Below are 26,150 nucleotides of genomic sequence, written 5' to 3' on the forward strand. Positions count from 1 at the left end.
TTAATTTATTTTTTGGATTCTAAAATATATCAATAAGTTTCTCATTTTTCATTAAATTAAATAAATATGCAAGAAATTATAGAGAAGAAAGAAATACAATGTATTTTGAAAGATATTTGATAAGTAAAGTTAAAAAAAACAAATTAGTTGAGTTTGGAAAATAAATACAGAAATAACAATAATAATAATAACAAAGAAATAAAATAAATGTATGTTTATTTTTACTTGAATCTATAAAACAAAGCCATGTTTAAGTCATATTGGTAAATTGGCCTATTTTAGTGAGGGAAACATCCAAATAAATACATCAGATACAATTCAGTAAAATAGCTCAATACACAACACAAGAAAAAAAGCTTTAGCAATTTACAATATAAATAAATAAAACTGTACTACCCTACTACTACGACAATATAAACATAGGAAAACATACTTTATTTTATAAACCAGTGATATAATAGTTTTATTCTGAAATAGCCATTTCGCACAATGAGTTATTTGGATGCTAATACCTTTTCTACCTTTTGTAATTTACATAAGATTTTGTTTCCTTATAGTTTAGTATAGTATAGATTATTTTTGTACTTTTACTAAAGTAAAAATATCTGTATACTTCCTCCACCACTGCTGTCCTTTTATATCCTTTTAACTCCTAAAAATCAATCAATCTCCATTATCCTTTGTCAGGGCAACAGACAGCCGAGAAGAGGACACCAGGACTGTCATGTATGCTGCAGACAAGACGTGTACATGCATCCAGGGCTTGTAAACATCCGCGGCTCTGTCAGTAAGCTTTATGTCCGGGATCATGTTCAGCAGCGGCTCCATCCTTCCCCCACCTCCTGGATGCATATTGACTCTTATCATTGTGGTTATTAATGTCTCACACCCCCTTTCTTGTCAGAGCAGGTTCAACAAATCTCTTAAACACTGCATGCAGGCTGGTCTTTGCCTTGTCCCGAAGAGAGCAGCAGCAGCAGCAGCAGCTCTGTGTTTGTCTTTTGGTTGGTGACAGCACACAAACATGTGGTCATGCAGCGGCCAATGCCGAGCCCAGAGCAGGCGATCAGCACTGTCAGACTAGCAGCAGTGCTGGCACTGGAGAGAAACTCCGCTGTCCGTCCCCCTGCAGAAAGAAAGCCCCCTAAAAGAGAGAGAGAGAGAGAGAGAGAGAGAGAGAGAGAGAGAGAGAAAGAGAGGGGGATTTGGTTACAGAGCCGAGGAGGATAAGGACGCAGTGGGAAGGCGATGTTGCAGAGGAGGCTGCACAGAGGCAAAAACAAACCAGAGGACAGTCTGTGTGATCCAGGTCTCAAGATGTAGGAGCCGCATCAAAAGAGCCCTCAGTCAGAGTGTGCGTGCGTATGTGTGTGTAAACATCAGGGGTCTTGTGTTTCAAGGATAGTGAAGGTGGAGAGGCGCAACCTGAGAAGTCCTCCCCTCCACCTCCACACAGGATGACAGATTAGTCCTTATTCAGCAAGGAGCGAGAGCATCACCCTGAGGTTAGTGAAGTGCAAAGTCATGTTGTTATCCCATCTCTTCTTTGCCACTTGTTTTTGCTCCAATATGGAAATGACTTTTCCGTGTGTGTGTGTGTGTGTGTGTGTGTGTGTGTGCAGTGCTGTCTGCTGCCACTTGTTATGTTAAACCATATTCAATCAGAGCTCCCCCTCAGTCCCAGCTGACCTGTCAGGGGAGATAAAAAAGCGTGGTGATAATAAAGCGGGGCTTGTTGTCTCTTGATGTGATGTCCTTATCCAGGATCAGATGTTGTCCACAGCTCAGCAGATGCTGCAGGATAGCCGCTCCAAGATCGAGCTGATCCGACTGCAGATTATCAAAGTCACCCAGGCTGGCAGCAGCAGCATCAGCAGCAGAGGGGGCGGTGTTGGCGGAGACGGTGACGGACACCTTAACAGCTCCACTCATGGAGGTCAGAGTCCAGGGCCTTGACCTCCTCATAGAAGGTCACACAGTCCTGCACTGATATTAAAAATTGCATTTTTATATTCACATGATTTGTCATAATTAGTTTTATTTTAGAGACATGCCTTCATTTTGTAAAATGATGGATATTTCCACCTTCTTCTAGTGAATGAACTAGATGCAAATGCTGAAATAATCTTTTTGCAATAATCAAATGATGTCTTTTATCACCAGAAACATCAACCCATCTGTGACGCAACTTAAGTGTTTTTGTTTAGAGTCAGAATTTCTAAAGGCAGAGGAGTAAGACGGCTCATTAAACCAAACATTTATCAACTGCTATGCCATTGTTTGGCTTACCTTTTAACCTCCAAAGAACATATATTGGTCATTTATTTGTTTCACTCACATAAGACAAATGAAATATACATGTGAGGGTGTGGTAGAAACCTGTGTTGGCTTATATTTTAAAACAACACACACACATATTCAAAAGACAGAGTGTAAAAATACTAATTATCAGTCTATTTTAAATATTAGTGTTCAGACGTTCTGAATTATATTTTAAGAGTAGAAGAGGAAAAAACAACGGAGAAACAGAAGTGACTACCATATTTACAGGATAAACAACTGTTTCTAAGAGATCATTTTTCTTCCTAATCAAATGTTTTTGACAGCATTTTTAACCGTCTGTTTGTACATTTGTTATTTACAAAATAACTTTGACAGAAAACTGACCATGGGATGTTTTATACAGAGGAAAATAAAGCGCCAAGCTGTTTTTTACTCGACTAACACTCGTATGAATTTGTACTTTGAAAATCACCACTTTAAAGCTTTTGTTGACTGGAGATGTGTTCTTGGGAATAAGACATTCAGCATGGAAAAGAGCATAAAAAATAATTAATAGGGGCCGCCCAGTGGCTCAGTGGTAGAGTGGGCGAAAAAACTAAAATCCTCGCTGCAGCAGCTTAGGTTCAAATCTGACCATGTCATCCTCACACTCTCTCTCTCTCTCTCTCTCTCTCTCTCTCTCCACCGTTCCCTATAAAGCCATGAAAAGGCCAAAAAAATGACTAAAGAACTGAAGAAACATAGTCCAAAATGATAATTTGTCGACTTATCGAGGTGGGAAGCCCTAGAAATTGAAAACTAAAAGGATGTGGGATCACTGAGTCACTGATGTTGAGTTAAAAGTCGGGGTTATGAGCATCAGTTCTGTGTGAAATTGTAACATTTAGACTTTTTTAAAATGACATTCCTCTCTGATGTATCTTAGGCATTTTTGAAAACATTATCTTGCATCTTTCCTGCCAATGCTAATCTAGATCTGTGGTTTGAACATTTTGTGATTTAGTTCAACCAAAGCCAGCAATGAATGCCAGAGCTTAAGATGACATGTTGTAACAAGCTGCAAAAAATGTTTTACTTTAGTTTAAATACTGTTTCCAGTGTAACAAAGGTCAAGTTCGGAGATACTGAGTGACAGTTTACTGCCTGTTAGAAACCCACAGTGGTTGAACCGTGCTTCCTGCCAACTGTCATCTTTGTGGGTGTTGTTTGTATAATCCGGAAAGTGAAACCACTCTGGCAGCAAAAATAGGGAGAGACAGAGAGTAAATGAGACATATGTCATTTATAACACTTTTAAAAAAGAGTATGAAATAGGAGACGGGCAACTGTGTTTCCTCGGCTCATATATCCTTTCCCTGACCCCTGACCTTATCTCCTCTCATTGAGTCTTTGTAATATTCTGGTCTGCAGGTAATTGGAGTCTACTATTGCAAGCAGTTTTATTCACTGTGCATCAGCTAAATTTTGAAAAAGCAAATGCTAACACATTAGGGCATGTTACAAACACTTTATTTATCTGGAGGGGAAACGGCGCAGCAGTTGCAGCACAAAATTAGGAAGAAAATGCACATGAACAAAATATAAACAATAAAGATCATCAATAAGGTGCAAAAAAGCTAATGTTAACATCAAGGTGCACATTTAAAATATACTGTAAAGTAAACAGTTAACAGCAAGGAGCATAAAAATAAAACAGGTTGATGTATACATTTGGTCCCATTTTACTCATCTTTGTGTCAGGAAAGTAACATATTTCTAATCAAAGTAGAGATTAAAGGTTCAGTTCCGACTTTCGTACATACAGTAGACGACGGTGGGCCATAAAAAGATCAATATCAGTTCAAGTGCACGCTATATTTGGAATATTTTCACAGCTTTACCTTGCTGTTGGACAGCTGTATACGTTTACGTGATAAGGACTGTAGCCGTTCTGTGCTCTCTTAAAAGCCACCAGACTCCATTGACAAAAACAGTAATTTAACCTTTGCAGAATAGAGGAGTTGCCCGTCCACCGCTGCCTCGACCCGATTAGTTAGTTTATAACTTCTGCTAGTTCCTAACCCTTCAAAAACACAAAAGTCACACAATAACACAAACAAACTAACCAATGCAGGCAGCGGTAGAGCGGGAAACCCCTGTGTTCTGTGACATAAAATCACTGTTTTTGTCAATGGAGTGTGGTTACCCAACTTTCACTTAAAATAACTGTTGTTTTTAGCAGCAGCATCATTTTTCACACCCTGTAAGCAGGACATAGATAAATAGAAATTAGGTATATGGTTAATTAGGTTTATTCCTATACAAATATACAAAGCACAGACACAATTTCACCATGTTTGCTGTGCAGAAAATGTTAAGTTGGGCAGATTGCTGCAGACTGAGTGATTAAATGGATCAATTTTGTAAAGCTAGGCACGTAGAAGTCAATATTATCAAAGCCACCGAGCAGCAAGAGGAAAAAGTATGCTTCTTTCAGTCTAAAGTACTTCATTTTACATCTTGTCTCCTTGTATTAACTCAGCAACAAGTGAAGGTTTTTTCCCTGACATTTTTATCCTCTATGCCTTTAGAGCTTTCATCATTTCAGATAAGTGTCAGCTAAATGCCAGGAACGTAAAAAATGTAATGTTATGCCCTTTGCCTGGAGAACAGTGACATTTCAGAGAAAAAGGAGCTCACTTCAGAGGTATAAATATTGATTTCAGGGATGTATCGCTCATCTGAAGTGAATTCCTTCGTACTGAAATACCCTCTCCCTCTCTCTCTCTCCCTCTCTCTCCCTCTCTCTCTTTCTCTCTCCCTCTCTCCGTCTTCCTCTTTCTCTCAGGGATCTCTGCGGTCACGGTCAGTGGCGCGGATGCTCGTTTGGCAGAGTTGCAGCACTACCTGCAGAGGGAGATGGATGCGTTGGTGCTGGCCAAAGATGTGGTGAAGCAGCTGGAGGGAATCTCTTCGCTGGACCAGAAGGCGCTGACCGAGGTGGGGACTCTTGATTCATCTTATTTGAAAGTATAGTTGGAGTTCAGGGGAGCCAGAATGATGGGACATAGATACAGGAGTGTCATCAGGTGGGTGATAGGGCTGTGACAGATGATTACTTTCATTTGGTTAAGTGGTTTGGTCTATAAAAAATACCTTTGTCTTTATTCCTCTATAGCTTTGTCTTTTTTCTTCTATATCTTTGTCCTTTTTCCTCTATCTTTGTCTCTTTTCCTCTACCATTGTTGTTTTTCCTCTATATATTTGTCTTTTTCCTTCTCTATCTTTCTCTTTTCCTCTATCTTTGTCTCTTTCCTTCTCTATCTTTCTCTTTTCCTCTATCTTTGTCTTTTTTCCTCTACCATTGTTGTTTTCCCTCTATCTTTGTCTTTTTTTCCTCTATCTTTGTCTTTTTTTCCCTACCTTTGTATTTTTTCCTCTATCTTTGTATTTTTTCCTCTATCTTTGTCTTTTTTTCCCCACCTTTGTATTTTTTCCTCTATCTTTGTCTTTTTTTCCCTACCTTTGTATTTTTTCCTCTATCTTTGTATTTTTTCCTCTATCTTTGTCTTTTTTTCCCCACCTTTGTATTTTTTCCTCTATCTTTGTCTTTTTTTCCCACCTTTTGTATTTATTCCTCTATCTTTGTCTTTTTATCCCTACTTTTGTATTTTTTCCTCTATCTTTGTATTTTTTTGTCTATATTTGTCTTTTTTTTCTCTATCTTTGTCCTTTTTCCTCTTCATCTTTATCTTTGTCCTGAATGATGGGACATAGATATAGGAGATCTGGTGGGTAATAGGTCTTCGACTAATGATTATTTTAATTTTCTCAAGTTGCTGGTTTATAAAATGTCAGAAAGACTTTGCTAATGCCAATCTGTAAAGAGATAAGACTAACTTACGTTTTAGTCTCACACTCCTGATGCAGGTTCACCCGTTATTCTGTTCATTTTGTTTTTCTTGTAAATATGAAACATGTAGATATTTGTTTCTTTTGGATACTAAAATAAAATACGCAATGTTATGTCTCCCCCGTCAGGCTCAGACCCGGGCGCAGGAGTCTTCCCAGAAGCTGGATCTTCTGCGGCTGTCTATGGAGAAATGCATGAAGGGAAAGAACCAAGAGCCTCTACAGGAGCCTGCAAGGGGAGTTGACCCTTCAGAGGGTCCCCCGTCTCCCCGAGACTCTGAACGTCCCCTGTCCACCTCGCCGTCTATCTTTTCCATCAGACCTGCCGCCTTGACTGGTGTGTATCACTGCAATACTGACCAAAAAGATGGGATTTGTCTTTTTTTCCTATATCTTTGTATTTTTTCCTCTATATCTTTGTATTTTTTTCCTATATCTTTGCATTTTTTCCTCTATATCTTTGTCTTTTTTCCTCAATATCTTTGTCTTTTTTCCTCTATATCTTTGTCCTTTGGTTCTAGTACTCCATCTATCTAAAAAAGATCAAGTCTATTTCGCATGCCTAATTTTACTTCAGGCCCCACATGATGCTTCAGGTTTACCTGATTTGGATGAAGTCAAACATTTTCTCACATATTTAACCTGTATTTCTGTATTTTTTTCACTTCAATATGCAGTTGTTCTCAGTAGAATCATGTATATCCAGTGTTTGAACATGGTTTTCCATATGCTGACCTCTGGCAGTGGATAATGAGGACATGTAATCTCTTGGTTTTGGACGGTTCAGTTATGAGCCAGTCCCTTTCTGCCTTTGATGATGTAACAAGGAGACAAATCCTGGAGTTGCTCTGTTGGCAGCGAAGAATGAGAACTGAGTCTCAGAGCGGTGGAAACACTTGGCGCCACAGCTGTTAGCGCTATACAGTGAAGTGAAGAAAATTAGGATGTGAAAGCTGCAGACAGGCACTGATTAGAGGCTTCAGTTGGAGAGATTTATTCATGCAGACAAATGAAAGGTTTTATTTTTAAAACACTGCATTCACTTAACCAAGATTCATCACCAGGCACTAGAAAGCAGATGCTCTAGTTCTACATTCAGAGTCAAATATTCAGTTTTATTCTTTCAGGCAAACTTGAAGTCAGTCTTCTGGGATGTGAGGATTTACTGATACTAGAGCAGGACAACCATACGAGACTCACTGAGGACGTTTCACCTGCTGCTCACAGGACGGACGGACACTCCGGTAAGTGACTAAACTTATAGTTTAGTTTAACTTGTTTCTTGGCTGTGTTTTCCATTGAAGATACAGCAGGATGAAATGTTACTGATGCAAAGAGAAAGAAAAAGGTGGCTCTTCATTTTTACAGGTCTGTAATTTCTGCATCATTTCATGGGGTAAGTTCTAGAAAGATCAACGACATTTTGGATTCATTATGGATAAAGTAAAAAACATATTTTTGGATTTAGAGTTTTGTATTTGTATATTTATGTAATTTGTTGTATTTTTTTCAAACAAAGAAGTCAACAAAAAATTAGACCACACATACAAAAATAAAATAAAATAAGGACTTCCGGTTTGGCTGAGATGGAATAGACACGGGTCGAGTCTTGCTCCTGCAACTTTTGATAATTTCACGTTTCAGGACCCTGTAAGTCACTACAAAGAGTAATATTCGTCATGTTTGACAGATACACCACCGAAATATGTCGACCAGACAGACTGTAAAAGACCAGGGGGCAAAGGCTAGCACCGCAGACGAGGCAGGTGGCAAGATTAGCATGGCGGCTATTGCTAACCTCAGGGCAGAGCACCATGCAGCCCTATCCGCCTAGTTCAAAGGCCTCTCCGTCGATCTCAAAGCCCTCTCTGTTGATCTCAAAGCCTCCATTTCAACGCTTGAAGCAAAGCTGGACCACGTCCATGTCACAGTGTCCGCCAACGCTCAGAAAATAGGCTCCCTCGAGGTAAATGCGAATCTACAAGATGAGCGTCTGCTACCGCTGGAGGCCTTCTGTGCAACGCTAACAGAGAGCAACGCTAAGCTTTAGCTAAAGTCAGTGAACTGGAGTCTCACAGCATGCGCAATAATCTCTGTGTGGTTGGACTACCTGAAGCAGTGGAGGGGCCCTGGCCGACAGCCTTCTTTGTGGAGCTGCTCATGGAGGTTTTTGGCGAAGGCATCCTGGAGTCACCGCCGGAATGAGGCAGGGCTCAACGCACGCTAGCTGAGAAGCACTGCTGTTCCCTGCCAGGCTGGTCATCACAATGAAGGACAGAGGCAGGAAGAGGCTCTCTTCCCTCACAGAGGCGAAAGCATTAATAGCATCCACCCGCGCGGACCCTGATGACCCCTGGAGGGTTGTTGATTTCTCCACAGACGAGCCACTGTAATGTTATCTGGATAACCGTGAGTCGATGTGGTGCTTACTGTAAAGCTGTGCTTTAACAGCCCCGGACTGGCCGGAGCTTATTTTTAGGCTGCAGTGTTAGTAGTTAAAGTCCTGGCAGGCTGCTGATATTCTGTCTGTTAAGAGTTTTGAACAGAAACTGCTAAATTGACATTTTAACACACTGTGGACATTCGATTCTTTGATTCGAGATCCGGTGTCTTCTAATATTTTCTGATTTTTTTTTAATTCCCGTTTTTTTCATCCTTCTTTCTGTGCCTGCTTACACTATAATGTGAATTTGGATTATCCTTAATTGGCCTCTGTACCAGGTACTGGGAGCTTGTCCACATATATTTTCTTCACAGTTTTTAAAAAATTTAGTTTTAGATGTTTATCACCCATCGCCATAGGGTTATCCAAAGTATTTTATTGTCTGTGACTCGTTCGGTCGAAGGGATTTACTGCAGCCTGGCACTTATAGGCTGATGTGCGGAAGCGACCTGCACCAGTGCAGTGTTATGCACTCTGGCCCATGGTGGACGGTGGGGCTTCATACACCCATCCTATTCATCTTGTTTGATAAAGGCTTCCATGGCCTGCCTGCCCTAAGGCATCTTGGCGCCCTGTGCTGGCTAATTTAATTTATTTTACACAGCTTCCTCTGTCTCTTCTGAATTGTTATTTTTATTATTTTATTTTTATCATTCCGATGTGATTTAAGGGGTCAAATACTGTTAGTTAAGGGAGGGCATGGATAAGTCACTTATTCTATTAGAAATGTACAGATAGAGTTAGAGGGGCAGCTATCATCGTTCATAGCCAACAAATGTAATCCTAGATACTGGCGGCCGCTATGTCACAGTTTCGGGCATACTTCAGAACACACCGGTGGTCTTAGTTTTGGTTATGCGCCCACCTGGGACGATAAACAGTTTTTTACAAGGCTATTTGCCAAAATCCCAAACGCTGATAGTCACCGCATTATCATAGGAGGAGACTTCAACCTGGTGCAGGATGTGACTCTCGACAGATCTTTTTCTACACAGGTTACACTATCCAAATCAGCACACACAGTAAAAACATATGCATCACAGTTGGGAATTTCTGATCCCTGGAGATTTAGAAACCCCCATGGGAAAGCTTTCTCTTTTTCCCATGTACACCACACATTCTCCCAAATTGATTTCTTCTTACTCGATAACCTCCTCGACTGCGTGAATGCATGTGAATATCACCCAATAGTCACTTCTGACCACGCTCCTACCACAGTCAGTTTTTTATGGGATACAGTTCCATGTTCACCATGGAAGTTCAACTCACACTCAGTGTCAGATAGTAAGTTTAAAGATTTTGTTGCGACTCAAATCCGCTCTTACATAGAGTTTAATGACACCCCTGATGTCAGCAGCGGCACTCTATGGGAAGCACTTAAAGCTACTGTTCAGGGACAAGTGATATCCTATGTTTCTCAAATGAGAAGGGCTGATCGGGCTAGGCTGGTGGAAATTGCCCCCTCCTTATATAAGAAACGGCTACTATTGCATTCGGAACATGGCCTCTGTTCAGCCCAATTACTGCATCGACCCCTAATCCCTTAGACCGCTTAACGTACCCTCAGATTGATATGAATATCGCTAGGGAACTCGGTAGACCCATCGCTCTGTTGGAGGTGCATGAAGCGATCAAGTCTATGCAGAACAGGAAATCTCCTGGTCCCGATGGTTTTACAGTCGAGTTCTTTAAGGTGTACTCGATGCTATTAGCTCCCATCCTTGTGAGAATTTTCAATGAATCCTTTACTGAGGGGAGACTACCAACGACTTTGTATGAGGCATCTATTTTATTGCTCCTAGGACAGGGACCCTACTTCATGTGGCAGCTATAGACCGGTCTCACTTTTAAATGTAAATTGTAAGATCCTTGCTAAAGTCTTAGCCCTCCGCCTCCAAAGTGTGATGTCATCGATAATTTCACTAGTCCAGACAGGCTTCATATTAGAGAGACATTCTTTCTTCCATACCAGAAGACCGCTCAACATTATATTCTCACATGTATCAGACACTCCTGCGGTTGTAGTGGCGCTAGATGTGGAGAAAGCCTTCAACCGGGTAGAGTGGGGCTTTCTTTTTTTAATTTGAAGAAATTTGGCTTTCATTCTAATTTTATTTTTTGCGTTAGGCTTCTGTATGTAACCCCCTCTGCATCTGTAAACACTAATGGTGTCCGTTCAGCACATTTCGCTCTCAAACGCGGAACCCGGCAGGGCTTTCCACTCTCCCCCTTATTGTTCAATATAGCCATCAAGCCTTTAGCCGTCTGGCTCCGAAACCAAAATTAGTTTAAAGGCAATACTCATTTCGGTCGGACCTTCTCTTATTTATTTCAAACCCCCAGATTTATCAATCCTGAATCAGCTTGGACACCTATCGTGGTATAAGTTGAATATTCAGAAAAGTGAGTTATTCTTTGACATCAACTTGGTGAGATCACTACCACAATCCGTGTTCCCCTTTAAAACAGCTGACGAAGGGTTCAATTATTTGGGGGTGTTTATCACCAGCTCCTTTTTTCAAAAGAACTTCCAGTCCCTATTAGATAAATACAAGTCAGACTTGTCTAGATGGGTGGGGTTAATCTGATTAAGATGGTAATTTTTCCAAAAGATGGTATTAAGATGGTAATTTTCCCAAAGTTTCTGTATATTTTTCAATATCTCCCAATTTGTCTTAACATATCGTTTTTTACTTATCTGGACCAACGCCTTTATTTGGCAGAATAAACCAGCCCCTATCAAAAAACATATTCTTCAACTCTCTAAACCTGAAGGGGGAATAGCACTCCCTAATTTACACCACTACTTCTGGGCCTGCAACTATAATACATTTTTATATTGGCTCCGCGGTGAAGTTGCAGACGTCTGCCTGCCCTGGGCTCATACTGAGATAACATCTTTCTCCTGCTCTTTGCACTCTTTGATTTTCTCACAGCTTCCCATAACTGCCCACAAGGTCTCATGCAATCCAGTTGTTGTCAGTACCATTAAAATTTGTATCCAGTTCAGGAAGCCTTACGGCTTGCAAATAGTTTCGGTCCTTGCCCCAGTTTTGAACATAATTGTTCTATGTGTTTTTCCATTCCTGCACCATTCCTGCACCGACCCTACATTCCACATATGGTCAGATAAGGGCATCAAAACACTTAAGGACCTGTATGATGGAGGTGTTTTTGCGTCCTTTGCATCTATGTCGGACAAATACAGCCTGCCTAAGAGCCACTTTTTTCGGTACCTTGAAATGAGACATTTTATCCAACAGCAATTCCTACATTTTTCAAACCGCCCCCTGAATCTGACATGGACCAATTCCTGTCTCTTAACGTACAACACAAGCGACTAATATCTGTCATTTATAATAAGATTGCTCATTTGAGTCCAGTTCCCACTGCCTCACCTAAAAATGCATGGGAAAAGGATTTTGGGGTAGACATCACTGAGGTCTGATATATTTCAAACCTGCAAACAGGCTCTTTTTTTTTTTAAAGATTATTTTTTGGGCCTTTTCGTGCCTTTATTAGATAGACTGGTGGAAAGAAAACATTTATTTGACTTCATTTTGTCTGTTTGTGTAGATTTTGTCTATATTCACCAAAGTTAACATTAGTTAATGCCCCATTTTCATATTTGAAAAAACAACAACAAAAAAAAACGTGTAATATAAAGAGTATTAGTCTTAATGTCAACTGGGGAAGTTTCATGGTGATATCTTAAAATATTCTTCTCCTGCAATGACGTGACAAGAATACAAAACAACAACTATGGAGAGTGAGGTTTTCTAATGATACATAAATACTTATGTAAATTAGATGGAAACCAATGAAATAAAATGTCTCAAAAAAGACAATTAGATAAAAGAGTACAATTTAAACATTTGTAGGGTCACGGTGTATATACATATGTATGTAAAAATGAGGAATTCATTCATGAGAGGGACATTAAGTTGAAAGTTTTTGACCTTGTGAACAGAAGTTAACTCAAGGTCTGTATACAAGTCAGAGCTTTCAATCTAGTTTTATAGTCGATCATTATTATTATTTTAAAGTTGTTACGTTCCGATGTCTGCTGTAAAGTATGAAATAACTTGTGTAAAGGTTAATTCGATCAGTGAGCTTATTGCAATTTATTACATTACGTCCTCTGCCAAGGATGTTTGGAAGTCATTTTCTAAATGGCATGACATTTACTCTCTAATTTCATGAAAAGTGAATAGAAAATAAATGATAAAAAAACTTGTTAAAGTCTTCTTTTGCGGCTAAGAGGGAATACGGTTGATTTTTATATGAAGCCGGTGATGTTAGTTGTAGTGTCTGCTGTCTGTTTGCTCTCATCAGTGTTGTTTCCTGCAGCAGCTGCTCCTATAAACCTGCAGGACACCACCTGTTCAACAACAGGAAGACACAGTTTAGAGACTAGCTGGTGGAGAAAAGAGGAACATTTAGCAGCTAAGAGGCAGCGATTTCCCTCAGGAGTTGAGGTGAGACCGAACTAGAGGTAAAAGCAGAGTGAATATTTGACGTACGTTCATCAAACAGGAATTCTGACAGGACGATGTTGCTCTGTGTCTGCTGGATGTGCAAGTAGATGGAAAGTATGGCGATATGTGTCAACAAAATGATTAATGCAGCTTTAAAGGGGCCTACCAACCCGCAAACAGTGAAATAAGACAACCCAGTCAGTGTTGTGAGATCAGAAAACATGATTCAACGTGGGACTTTTTTAGGAGAGAGGCTTCAAGAGACGGAGCGTTTCAGACGGACAGGGTGAAAACAGGTAGTAGTGTTTTTGAACATGAAAAGCATGTAAACATGTACTTGTAGAAACCCAAAATAAAAGTATGAACCTGAAAATGAGCAAAAATAGGTCCCCTTTTAGTTAATTTGTTTCAATAAGCTGGCCACAACTGTGCAGCTTTTGAACATACTCATTTCATTTATTGCACCCAAACACTTACTCAGCATTCAGAACATTCATTTGGCATTTGTTTGGATCGAGGTGAATTATATCTTTTCTGTCCCTCAGTGGAGATCAGCGCGGTTCTCAGACTCGACAACCGGGTGGTCGGCCGGACGCGCTGGGCAGCTGTCAGCAGGCTGAACTGGGATCAGACGTTCTGCATCCAGCTGGAGCGGGTGAGTCCAACTACTCACAGTCATAGATGTATTCTGAGCCATGGGCCCCTGGGCACAGACATGTAAGAGCCACCCCCCCCCCCCCCCACTTCGGTCTACATAGGAACAGGACACCCATATTCAGAGCTTACTTTTTATAGTCATTTTTTGTCTCTTTTGGTCATTTTACATCCGTGGTTAGTTGTTTTGTATGTCTTTGTAATGGTTTTGCATCTATTTTTAGACTGTTTGCATCTTTTTGTGATGGTTTTGCATCTCTTTTTAGTCACTATTCATGTTTTTGTTGTGGTTTTATATGTATTTTTAATCTTTTTGCATCTTTTTGTGATGGTTTTGCATCTCTTTTTAGTCACTATTCATGTTTTTGTTGTGGTTTTATATGTATTTTTAATCTTTTTGCATCTTTTTCTGTGGTGGTTTTGCCTCCCTATAACCATTTTGTCTCCTTATGGTAATTTTCGGTCGTTTCGTGTATATTTGCGGTCTTTTAGCATCTTTTAAAGATCATTTCTCAGTAACATTTTAAGAGACAGGGCCCCTGGGCCTGAGCCCAGTATGCCTGTTCAGTAATCCATTCATGCTCACATGCAGTCAGTCCCAGCACATCTACACTCGGGTCTTCACTTTTTGCAGTCAGTAGTTTTAAAAAATAATGATCAATTATAATATCTGTGTTAAAAGCTCCAGTACAGATTTGTCATCATTCAAACCCTCTTTAAACTTTAGAGCCAGTATTTGTGAGTCATTTTTCTGGTTTATTCAGCCGCCCACATCTGAGCGCTCCGTCCTCTTCACTCCCTGCAGATCATTCTGTTTCAACCTGAAATAAAGTCGAATTACAGAAACAAGACGCCAGTGAAATACTGCAGATCAGAGACAACATGTGCTCCTTGTATGATGGATGGATGGGACTTTGTCTCTTTGACTTTGGTGCAGATACAAACAGCATCAGCAGCTTATCGGCTGCATGTGCTGACACACATAAGAGAGAAACCACAGGACCTTACAGACCAAACAAGCACACCTTGCAGCAAATATACACTTGACAGATCTGAAAAGGACGACTCGCTTTAACAAGGAGATTACTGCTTTTGTCCCCCAAAAAAGCTTATACTGTATACTTGAGTATTTCCAGTTAATGCTACTTTATACTTCTCCTTCACTACATTTCAGAGTGAAATATTGTTCTTTTTACTGCACAACATTTACTTGACAGTTGAGGTTACAAACAAACATTAAAAACACATAATGATCTATAATGAAACTTAATTGTATTAACTGCACAGCTGTCACGACTCAGGACGTGCTTGGACCCAGACGATGCTGGCAGTGTGTTTAATTCAATAAATATAAACGGATAAAAATGTTTCCAAGGTCTTCTTTATAAGAGATGATACAGGCTATCTCCACAATTCAAATTCAACAAGAATGAAGGGAGATGGGGAGTTTGAAATGCAGTTTGAAATGTTAACAATCTGGAGCTATAAATGTCTGATTCCAGTTTATTACTGATGACCTTCGATACTACATGATTTGATCTGTTTCATGCGTTTGCTTGATATATGTTGCTGACTTCATGTTTTGATTCTATATTTGCTTGTTTCTCTCTGTGGCCATTTAACATGAATTGAAGCTGTGAAATATTCACTTGTGTTTATGTTTAAATTAATTTGCATCTTTTTGTGTTGGTTTTAAATCTATTTTAGTCATTTTCCTCTTTTTATGGTGGGTTTGCGTCTATTTTTAGACATTTGTTGCATCTTTTTGTGGTGGTTTTGCATTTACTTTAGTCATTTAGCATCTTTTTGTGGTGGTTTTGCATCAATTTCTAGTCATTTTGCATCAATTTCTAGTCATTTTGCATCTCTTTTAGTCATTTTGCCTCTTTTTGTGTGGGGTTTTGCATCTCTTTTTAGACATTTTTTGCATATTTTTGTGGTGGTTTTGCATCTATTTCTAGTCATTTTGCATATTTTTGTGGTGGTTTTGCATCTCTTTTAGTCATTTTGCCTCTTTTTGTGGGGGTTTTTGCATCTCTTTTTAGTCATTTTGCATCTTTTTGTACTGGTTTTAAATCTATTTTATTAATTTCCCTCTTTTTGTGATGGTTTTGCATCTATTTTTAGACATTTTCTGCATCTTTTTGTGGTTGTTTTGCATCTATTTTAGTCATTTTACCTCTTTTTGTGGTGGTTTTGCATCTATTTTTAGTCATTTTGCCTCTTTGTAATGATTTTGCATTTATTTTAGTCATTTTTCCTCTTTGTGATGATTTTGCATCTATTTTAGTCATTTCCCTCTATTTATGGTGGTTTTGCATCTATTTTTAGACATTTTTTGCATCTTTTTGTGGTGGTTTTGCATCTATCTTTAGTCATTTTGCATCTTTTTGTGGTGGGTTTTGCATCTACTTTAGCCATTTTGCCACTTTTTGTGGTGGTTTTGCATCTGTTTTTAGTCATCTTGCTTCTTTGTGATGATTTTGCATCGATTTTTAGTCATTTTACCTCTTTTTGTGGTGGTTTTGCATCTATTTTTAGTCATCTTGCTTCTTTGTGATGATTTTGCATCGATTTTAGTCATTTTACCTCTTTTTGTGGTGGTTTTGCATCAATTTTTAGTCATTTTGCCTCTTTGTGATGATTTTGCATCTATTTTAGTCATTTTATCTCTTTTTGTGGTGGTTTTGCATCTATTTTAGTCATTTTGCATCTTTTTTGTGGTGGTTTTGCATCAATTTTTAGTCATTTTGCCTCTTTGTGATGATTTTGCATCTATTTTAGTCATTTCTCCTCTTTGTGATGGTTTTGCATCTATTTTTAGACATTTTTTGCATCTTTTTGTGGTGGTTTTGCATCTATTTTTAGTCATTTTGCATCTTTTTGTGGTGGTTTTGCATCTACTTTTAGTCATTTTGCCTCTTTGTGATGATTTTGCATCTATTTTAGTCATTTTGCATCTTTTTGGGATACTCTAAATCTATATTTAGACCTTTTATGTTTCTGTCGTTGTTTTGTTTCTCTCTGTGGTCATTTTACATCTATTTTTAATAATTTTGCATGTCTTTGTCGCTATTTTTTTGTCTCTATATGATCATTTTGTGTCTATTTACAGCCAAATATTGTTCTTATAATGCCACAGCATTTACTTTTGTGGATAAATACGAAGTCAAATCAATGTGAGCTATGCAAACGTAGGACCCGGATAGCAAACAAGTTTTCTACTCATCTATTGTTTTTGTTTTTTTCATATTAACTGCACTTTGCCTCCAAGAGGCAATATAATACTTATTAAGATGAGATTTATTCTATAAGCCTCTAGGTCATTTTAAAATCTTATCTTCACAACTTGCTTCATTTCTTGTGTTTTTGTGTTTCTGCTGCTTTGTTTTATAATTGTCAAATCAAATCAAATCAAATCAAATCAGTGATATTTCACACTGGTTTATTCATTATTGTTGTAATTCTGTGTGCGACCAGCAGGTGTCTCCCTAATACCTGCAGATGTTCATTCATCACAGCTAACAACTAAATTAAACTCAGTGTTAAAGTACTTCAGTTTCACTCAATTAAAACCCAATTAAAACTTTGAATTAAGAGGATAAAAAAGTTTCATCAATACCTCTGATTGAAGCGTTTGTTGTTGTTGTTGTTGTTGTGCTAACCTACAAATCAAAAAACCTTGAATTCTCAGAATATTATTGGGGGGAAAGACAAAAGTGGCACTCCGGCAAAAGTTAATTCAAGTGTCAAACAATCAACGGCCTCAAGTTAATCGTCCACCCCAGTGTTTTCATTTACAAAATACTTTTAAGCGAAGGGAATATTCCTGAGCAACTCATAAATCATCACATCTTGAGAGTTACACAAGATGTTTAAAAAAGCATTTAACTGCTGTTTTATGAATCTATCATTGTTCTTTCTTATCATTGTTGCTATCAAACATATTTTGTTACTTCTATTATTTTCTGCATTTTGAAATCTCAATAACTTTGTGATTTTTTTTTTATGGTGAAGGGTTCAAATAATCCCTCTGGGGTTTTTTCCTCTTCCTGCAGAGTTTATCATTTTTGTCATTTCTATGTATGTTTTTAAATTGTGCAAAATAAATAGGTAAAAATTAAATAAAAACTTCTGTTTGTAAAGATATTTTACAGTAAAGGATAAATATATCTTTACTGTAAAATAACTACATATGTATCTACATACACACACGTGCACCCATACATTTATACTCAAGACAAACATTCAAAAAAACCAAACAGGCACTTTGTACAACCTTGAAGAAAAGAAAAAAAACACACACAAACCCTCTGTTTCGGGTGTGAATTCACATTTCTCAGTGACTCTTTGTGTGCTTCTTGTGTCTGCTGCATTATGACGACTGATAGTCCCGGGAGTTGGAGGTCGCTGTCTTCTGGGGGGACCGGAGGCCGATGTGTGCGGTCAAGTTCCTGCGACTGGAGGAGCTGATGGACGATCCGAACCACAACCAGGAGTTAAGTCTGGAGCCGCAGGGCCGCCTCTACGCTAAGGTAACGTAACCACACAATGACCTACTGTTATATGACTATGTTCAATAATTATATAACAAATCCACCACAAAAAGGTGCTAAATGACTAAAAATAGATACAATAACACCATAAAAGTGAAATATTTCTATTCTAAAAAAAAAAAAAAACTGCAATTTCACAGCTTGGGATCAATAAAGTATTTCTATTCTATTAAAAAGATGCAAAATGACTAAAAATAGATATAAAACCACCAAAAAAAGATGCTAAATGTCTAAAAATAAATGCAAAACCACCACAAAAAGATGCAAAATGACTAAAAATAGATGTAAAACCACAACAAAAAGATGCAAAATGACTAAAAATAGATGCAAAACCACCACAAAAAAATGCTAAATGACTAAAAATAGATGCAAAACCACCTCAAAAAAAATGTTAAATGACTAAAATAGATGCAAAACTACACAAAAAAATGCTAAATGACTAAAATAGATGCAAAACCACCACAAAAATATGCTAAATGACTAAAATAGATGCAAAACCACCACAAAAAGATGCTAAATGACTAAAAACTGATGCAAACCCACCACAAAAAGATGCAAATCATTTTAGACATAAACACAAAGTGAATATCTGAAAAAACCTTTTGTGGATTTCACAGCTTCATTTCATGGACACAGTTGTTGAGCGTCAGCCGAAACTGAGACGTCAGCGATGCATCTTCACTAAAGAGAGAGGTACAGACCAACAAGTCGTCACGTTCTCTACCGTGTTGTTCTTCTTTGTTCATGTAGGATTTTTGTGTTTCTTCTCCAGGGAAGAACTTCCTCAGAGCGGCTCAGATGAACATGAACTTTGCCACCTGGGGTCATCTGATGATGAGCGTTCTCCCTCGCTACAGCTCCTTCACCACCTTCAGCTCGCCCCTCTCCACGACCCCCGACCCGGTGGCCAACAACACGCCACGTCCAACTGAGAAGGAGCCTCAAACCACCACTCCACTGCCGAGGTCAGATATATATACATACTTACAGACAGTAAAAGTACTAATCCACCACTGCAGAAACACTCCGTTTAGAATTAAACATTAATGATTATTTCCATCATGCATTCATCTGTCTCTCGATTTGAATTGATTTCTCCAACAATCGATTGATTGTTGGGTTTGTAAAAATGGGGAGAAATGGCGTCACAATTAATCCAAAGTGGCATCTTCACAGCGTTTGTTTTGTGCACACCTCAACATTATTTGCTAATACTTTCACATTCTTAACATTATTGGAAGGAAGAACAGCGGGAAATGTTTTTACATGAAAAATGAGAGATGCTCCAATAACAATTTTTTCCTTTTTTGAAACCAATTCTGATTCTGAGACTGCTCCAATACCTGTGCGTAAAAGAAATCTGTTGCTCCCATTGTTGTATGTCCTGGCTCAAGTTGATCCCTTTCTAAGACATGAACACATACAGACAGAGAGCCTTCTTTTATTATCAGGTGTGACAGTCAGTAAAAAAGGAAAAAGAACATAAATGAATGACTTTAAAGTAGAATTATTTCCGGGCTAAGCTACATGGTATCGGGTCTCAGACTCACGTACTCGCAGATACCAGCATTTCAGGCGTTACTGGAGACATTTCCGATACTGGTATCGTTATCGGAAAAGCTCTATGAAAAATGACTTCAACTATTCAGCTATTAAATCAAACTATTAAAAGTGTCCAATTGATTTTCTGTCCATCACGTAATTGATTAATGGACTAATCATTTCAGCTGTACTTTTATGCATTTATGACAATGCATCATATTTTATCAACTTTTTGTGTGTTTTTATGCAAAAATCTTAATTTGTAAATGAACTAAGCTGTCAGATCATGGACGTATGATGAGAAAAAACGAGTCCCTGGGCACAGACACGTAAAAGGCCCCCCACCCTGAACTAGACACCCAAACTCAAAGTCTACTTTCAGTCATTTTGCAACTCCTTGTGGTCATTTTATGATTGTTATGCTTTAGTCCTTTTGTCATCTTTTTGCGGTGTTTTGCATCTATCTTTAGTAGTTTTGCATTCTGCTGGTTGTTTGTAGTCAATATGTGTATGTTTTATCCATTTGTGTCAATCATTTAGCATCCCTTCATGCTCATTTTGCATCTCTGCAGTCATTTTGGGTCGTTTGCAGTTGTTTTGTTTGTGTTTCTGGTCATTAAGCATTTTTCTGTTATTTTGTGTGTTTTTTTTCATCTAATTTTAGCCATTCTGCATCTTTTTGGGGTGGTTTTGCATCTTTTTTTTTTGTATTTTGCATCTTTTTGGGGTGGTTTTGCATCTTTTTTTTTAGTGGTCATTCAGAAAAGACTGAAAACTGTACATGTTGTCCTTCTTGTCTCTGCGACAACTGCAGCCAAGCTCCAGACATCCGCATCAGACTCACTGAGGACGAGCCGCCGTCTCCCGTCAGCCTTGACCGGGGAGACGACCCGATCCTCATCACTGCAGCGCCACACAAAACATCGACTGCATCGCAGGAAAAAAGGGTACTTTTTGGGGTACTTTCTTTTTATGCTTTTATCCAAAGTGAAAGAGTTTGTGAGTCAGGGAGAAACAGAAGAGAAACATGACAACATGATTTGTGTCTTTAAACATATGTAAAAATGTCACAAATGTTTGTCTCTTGTTTGCAGTCGTCGATAAACAACATAGAAGGAAGTGAAGATCCGCCTGTATCTGCCCTAAAGTACACACACACACACACACACACACACACACACACACACACACACACACACACACACACACACACACACACACACACACACACACACACACACACACACACACACACACACACACACACACACACTCTATGTCTTATAGACTGTGGATGTTAAGAATAATAATTGTATTTTTGTCTTTTCTCATAAGAACGCAGATGGAAGATTTTAAATATATTTCAGTTCTGGGCAGAGGACACTTTGGGAAGGTAACAATTTGTTTTTTTAATGTAAGCTCATCAAAATCTTCTTCTTGTGGTGTTTGTCCTCAGTCATTTGGTTGTGACTGATTCTGTTTAGGTCCTGCTGGCAGAGTTTAAGAAGACAGGGAAACTGTACGCCATCAAAGCCTTGAAGAAAAGAGACATTGTGACTCGTGATGAAGTGGACAGGTGTGTGTGTGTGTGTGTGTGTGTGTGTGTGTGTGTGTGTGTGTGTGTGTGTGTGTGTGTGTGTGTGTGTGTGTGAAAGGAAAGCTTTAAAGAGCAGATATAACAGGGTCCACCCACATTACAGAACATTCTTTCTTCAGTAGAAAGTATAAAAATATAAAAATCATCACACTCTAAAATCACAGGGTAGGAGAGTAACCGTAAATATACTGTAGTAAAAACTGTTTCTAAATGCATCTTTTTGTGGTGGTTTAGCATCTATTTTTAGTCATTTTACATCTTTTTATTGTGGTTTTGTATCTATTTTTAGTCATTTTGTTCACAACTTATAACTTCCATTCAATCAGCGCGTAATATATCAAATCATGTGCATGGACACTACACCACATGAAGTACATTAACCGGAAGAGAAGATAATTCAAACATTAATAACCCACTTTGTGAGTTTTTCTCTACAGAGTTTGCTTCAGATAAAACAAAACACACAGTCCACTTTTCCGTTTCCGTTTTATTGACTCTGTTAACGCATTTGACTTAATTAAACTCCATTTAACAGAGTGAAGAGCCTTTATTGGATTCTTCATTAACACATTAGTGAAGCCATTACAGAGAAATAAGGTCAAATTCAAAGTTAATGGGGTTTTAAAATAAAAGAAGACCCCGAGGTAAAACAAAGAGCTTCAGAACTGGTGTTAACGTGAGTTTTTTTTTACTCTGCAGCCTTATGAGCGAGAAGAGGATCTTTGAGATGATCAACGCCTCCAGACACCCGTTCCTGGTGAACCTCCACGGCTGCTTCCAGACCGTGGACCACGTCTGCTTCGTCATGGAGTATCTACCGGGCGGCGACCTCATGATCCACATCCACAACGACGTCTTCACCGAGGCCCAGACCAGGCTCGTATTTCTGCTCCTGTTCTTTAAACATGCAAACGCTGCTGGAAAGTAACTCAAACATTTACAAGTCCAGTTTTGACTTATTTGAACTCTACTTGATAATTCCCATGTTATGCAACTTTATACTGCTACGCCTTTTTACGACTACATTTATCTGACAACATTATGTAAAGGCTCCACTTTCACCAACTGCAACATTAAAGTGATGGACACATTAATGCATCAATAATTATCCAGTAGTATAATATATTATCTTTAAATGGGCCATTTAGATACTAAGTACTTACTTACTTAAGCTACTTAAGGTAATTTTTGATGCTACATAAGATTTTGAATACAGGAATTGTAATTGTAACAGAGTATTTTTACACTGCAGTATTACTACTTTTTACAGAAAAACAGATTAGGGGTGGAAGAGGAAGAGTACTTCCTCCACTGGTGTAATGTAAAAAGCTTTTTTAGGCTGTAAAAGCATCACACAGAGAGGGTCCCTCACTGATCAAGAGAGAGAAACCTTAAATATGCATTCAAAACAGTTTTTACCATCTCAAACTGTTTTTGTATCTTTTTGATTGTTTTGCATCTATTTCTTTTCTTTTTCTTTTTCTTTTTAACTAATTTTGCATCTTTTTTGGTGGTTTTGCGTCTAATTTTAGTCATTTTGCATCTTTTTGTGGTGTTTTTCTATCTATTTTTAGACATTTTGCATCTTTTTGTGGTGGTTTTGCATCTATGTTTAGTCATTTTGCATCTTTTTTTGGTGGTTTTCTATCTATTTTTAGACATTTTGCATCTTTTTGTGGTGGTTTTGCATCTATTTTTAGTCATTTTGCATCTTTTTGTGGTGGTTTTCTATCTATTTTTAGACATTTTGCATCTTTTTGTTGTGATTTTTGCATCTATTTTTTATCATTTTGTGTGTCTTTGTCGTCATTTTGTGTCTATTTTCAGTCATTTAGCATCTCTTCATGGTTGTTTTGCATCCCTATAGTCATTTTTTGTCTCTTTGTGGTAATTTTTGGTCGTTCTGTGTATATTTGTGGTCATTTGGCATCTCTTTGTGATCAATTTGTGCTACTTGATGCTACGTTTAGCTAAGTAAAATTTTGAATTATGGAATTGTACTTGTTACAGAGGGGTTTTTTTTACACCACAGTATTACTACTTTTACTTTTACTTAATTAAAAGTACTTCCACCTGTGGTGTAATGTAAAAGCTTCTATATTTGAGCATTTTTACACTTTACTCTAAAATCAGAGGGTCAGTCTTTTTTAAAATTTAAATATAGTAAAAACTGTTCTTCCAATAAAGTAGTTTTAATTTTAAATAATTTAAATGTATTTATAAAAGGGTACATCAAAGAAAACTTATATGGTATGGGAAAAGTCATATTCAGTATTTTAACTCATAATCTGTTGTTGTTGTTGTTGTTTACAGGTTTTATTCAGCATGTGTCCTGCTGGGTTTAGAGTTCCTGCATCTGAATAAAATCATCTATCGGTGAGTCGTACCGTCACTGTACATGTCACTGTACATGTTGCTGTACATGTCACTGTACAGTTTACTGTTCTGTTGCTTCAGTTGTGATAATTAATAATAGGAATAATCTTACACAGAGATCTGAAGCTGGACAACCTGTTAATGGACGCAGATGGATTTGTGAAAATCACAGACTTCGGACTTTGTAAAGAAGGTGTGTTGATGTAGCACTTTTTAATCTCTAACAAATAAAACGTCACCTTACTGTTTTGGTTTCCTGCTACAACTTATTTCTGGATTCACTCCGTAAAACATTTAACAGATTCATAGAAAGCCTCTGTGTCTTTTTGTGAGGATTTTGTTTGCAGAAAAATGAGAAAATCCCAGTGAAAATCAATGAACACGTTGTTTGCAGGCTATCAAGCTCTGTGATTACGATTCTTGATTTAAATCTTAACTCAAAATGCCTCTTAAGTTGATCTAAGAGTCGATTCTCTTGTCAATATTTTCCGTGCAGGGATGGGTCACGGAGATCGGACCTCGACTTTCTGTGGGACTCCAGAGTTTCTGGCTCCGGAGGTCCTGACAGACGACAACTACACCCAAGCAGTGGACTGGTGGGGGATGGGCGTCCTCATCTTCGAGATGCTCGTGGGAGAGGTAGTTTCTTTTTCTTTTCATCAGTTGGATACTCAGAATATAGCAGAGTTAAGTCTCTAACTGGGCATCTCTCTTCCTTTGAGTCCAGTCTCCGTTCCCTGGTGAGGATGAGGAGGAGGTGTTTGACAGCATCGTCAATGATGATGTGCAGTATCCAGGGTCTCTTCCTCCTGATGTCGTCTGCATCATCCAGAAGGTAGTCCGACTCACTACATGACATGTGTATATGCTGTATATATATCTATATATATATATACTTATTGATTTGAAGTATAACTCATTTACAAACCTGGACCATTTGTCTACAGCTGTTGAAGAAGAATCCTCTGAAAAGACTCGGAGCCGGAGAGAGGGATGCAAACGAGGTCAAAGGAGAGAAATTCTTTGAGGTGAATCACTTTCTTTAACATTATGCTCTCTCTGAATAAACAGTTATAGCTACTAAACCTCTCTGAAGTTCTGCAGACATAACTGATTCAGCCAGTCAGTCATTTTGTTTCTCTATGTGCTCATTTTACGTCCATTTTTAGTTGTTTTTTTCTATTTTAAGTCATTTTGCATCTTTTTGTGCTGGTTTTGGATCTATTTCTAGACAATCTGCTTCTTTTTGTGATTGTTTTGCATCTATTTTTACACATTTTGCATCTTTTCGTGGTGATTAAGCATCTTTTTTTAAGTCATTTTGCGTCTTTTCGTGGTGGGCAGCAGTTAATATTGATTCGACATGAAAGGCTTTGAACTGTCTTTCAGACCATCAACTGGGAAGCCCTTCTGGCCAAGACGGTCAAGCCGCCGTTCCTGCCGTCAATCAAAGAGTCGATGGACGTAGGAAACTTTGACAGCGAGTTCACTCGACTCCAGCCGATCATGTCGCCTCCCTCCAAACCCTTCATCCTCTCTGCAGAGCAGCAGGAAGCGTTTGCTGACTTTGACTTCTGCGCTTTGCACGGATGAAAGACGACAAGCCGAAAGGACCAGGGTGGGAAAATGATCACATTTAAGTGTGTAGCTCAACAACCAAGTGATTTAGCAAGTTTATTTACATATATTTTAGATTAAAAACACTCAAGGTTTAGCTGTTTAGATGTAGGACTCCTGTGCTAAATACAAACACTATACATTTGCTGATTAGTTTATCAACTTAAAGACTCATGCAAGGAACTGGCCCCTCTGTGGACACAACAACCTTTCAAACCAAAAGAAAGTTTCCCACCCTGGTCTTGATAGTACGACCAAATAAAATGAACAGTTTTGGATATTTCTGCAGCTCAGTCGTTGTCAAAATAGACTCTACGTACGAACGATCCCATGGCTGATTTTGCTGACTGTTTTCTCAACGCCGTCCAGTTGACAGCCAGTCGTCTATCTAATAAACCAAGCAGCATCCCTTTTTTTTTTTAACTAACAGAGCAAAACAAAGTGATTATAATAACCCTTTATATTATTATTCTCTGTGGAGAATTGAGCGTGGTTGTGACTGTTAGCAGCGCAGGTGGAATGTTTTACAAACACATACAGGATGCTTGAAGAGTTTCTTACCCGTATTTATTCCTCTTCACGGTTTCATTTCGATACTTCAGTGCTGGAGGATTTGCTCTGTACCGGGGTTAAAAAAATAGCAAGACTGTCAAAAGAGGTGAGTCCATTTCCTGTCATTTTTAAGGTTGAAGTTTAAGATGTATCCTGGCCTT

At 38.5% G+C, this 26,150-nt stretch overlaps 1 protein-coding gene across 1 annotated transcript; it reads left to right on the forward strand.

Annotated features, from left to right (window-relative positions):
* Positions 1 to 1,373: 1,373 nt before the first annotated feature.
* Positions 1,374 to 25,413, forward strand: LOC310946681 (serine/threonine-protein kinase N2-like; the record flags this gene model as incomplete). Its single annotated transcript, XM_083913215.1, has 20 exons — positions 1,374 to 1,505; positions 1,765 to 1,903; positions 5,111 to 5,262; positions 6,304 to 6,511; positions 7,302 to 7,418; positions 13,641 to 13,750; positions 18,141 to 18,284; positions 18,923 to 18,998; positions 19,078 to 19,270; positions 20,662 to 20,794; positions 20,942 to 20,994; positions 21,183 to 21,240; positions 21,332 to 21,423; positions 22,144 to 22,320; positions 23,758 to 23,820; positions 23,937 to 24,013; positions 24,317 to 24,459; positions 24,548 to 24,655; positions 24,768 to 24,848; positions 25,210 to 25,413. The coding sequence occupies exons 2-20, from the start codon at positions 1,771 to 1,773 to the stop codon at positions 25,411 to 25,413; spliced, it is 2,322 nt and encodes a 773-aa protein (XP_083769341.1). The 5' UTR covers positions 1,374 to 1,505; positions 1,765 to 1,770.
* Between the last annotated feature and the right edge of the window lie 737 nt (positions 25,414 to 26,150).

This window comes from Echiichthys vipera, assembly GCF_963691815.1.
Source record: "Echiichthys vipera genome assembly, chromosome: 4".
NCBI lineage: Eukaryota > Metazoa > Chordata > Actinopteri > Perciformes > Trachinidae > Echiichthys > Echiichthys vipera.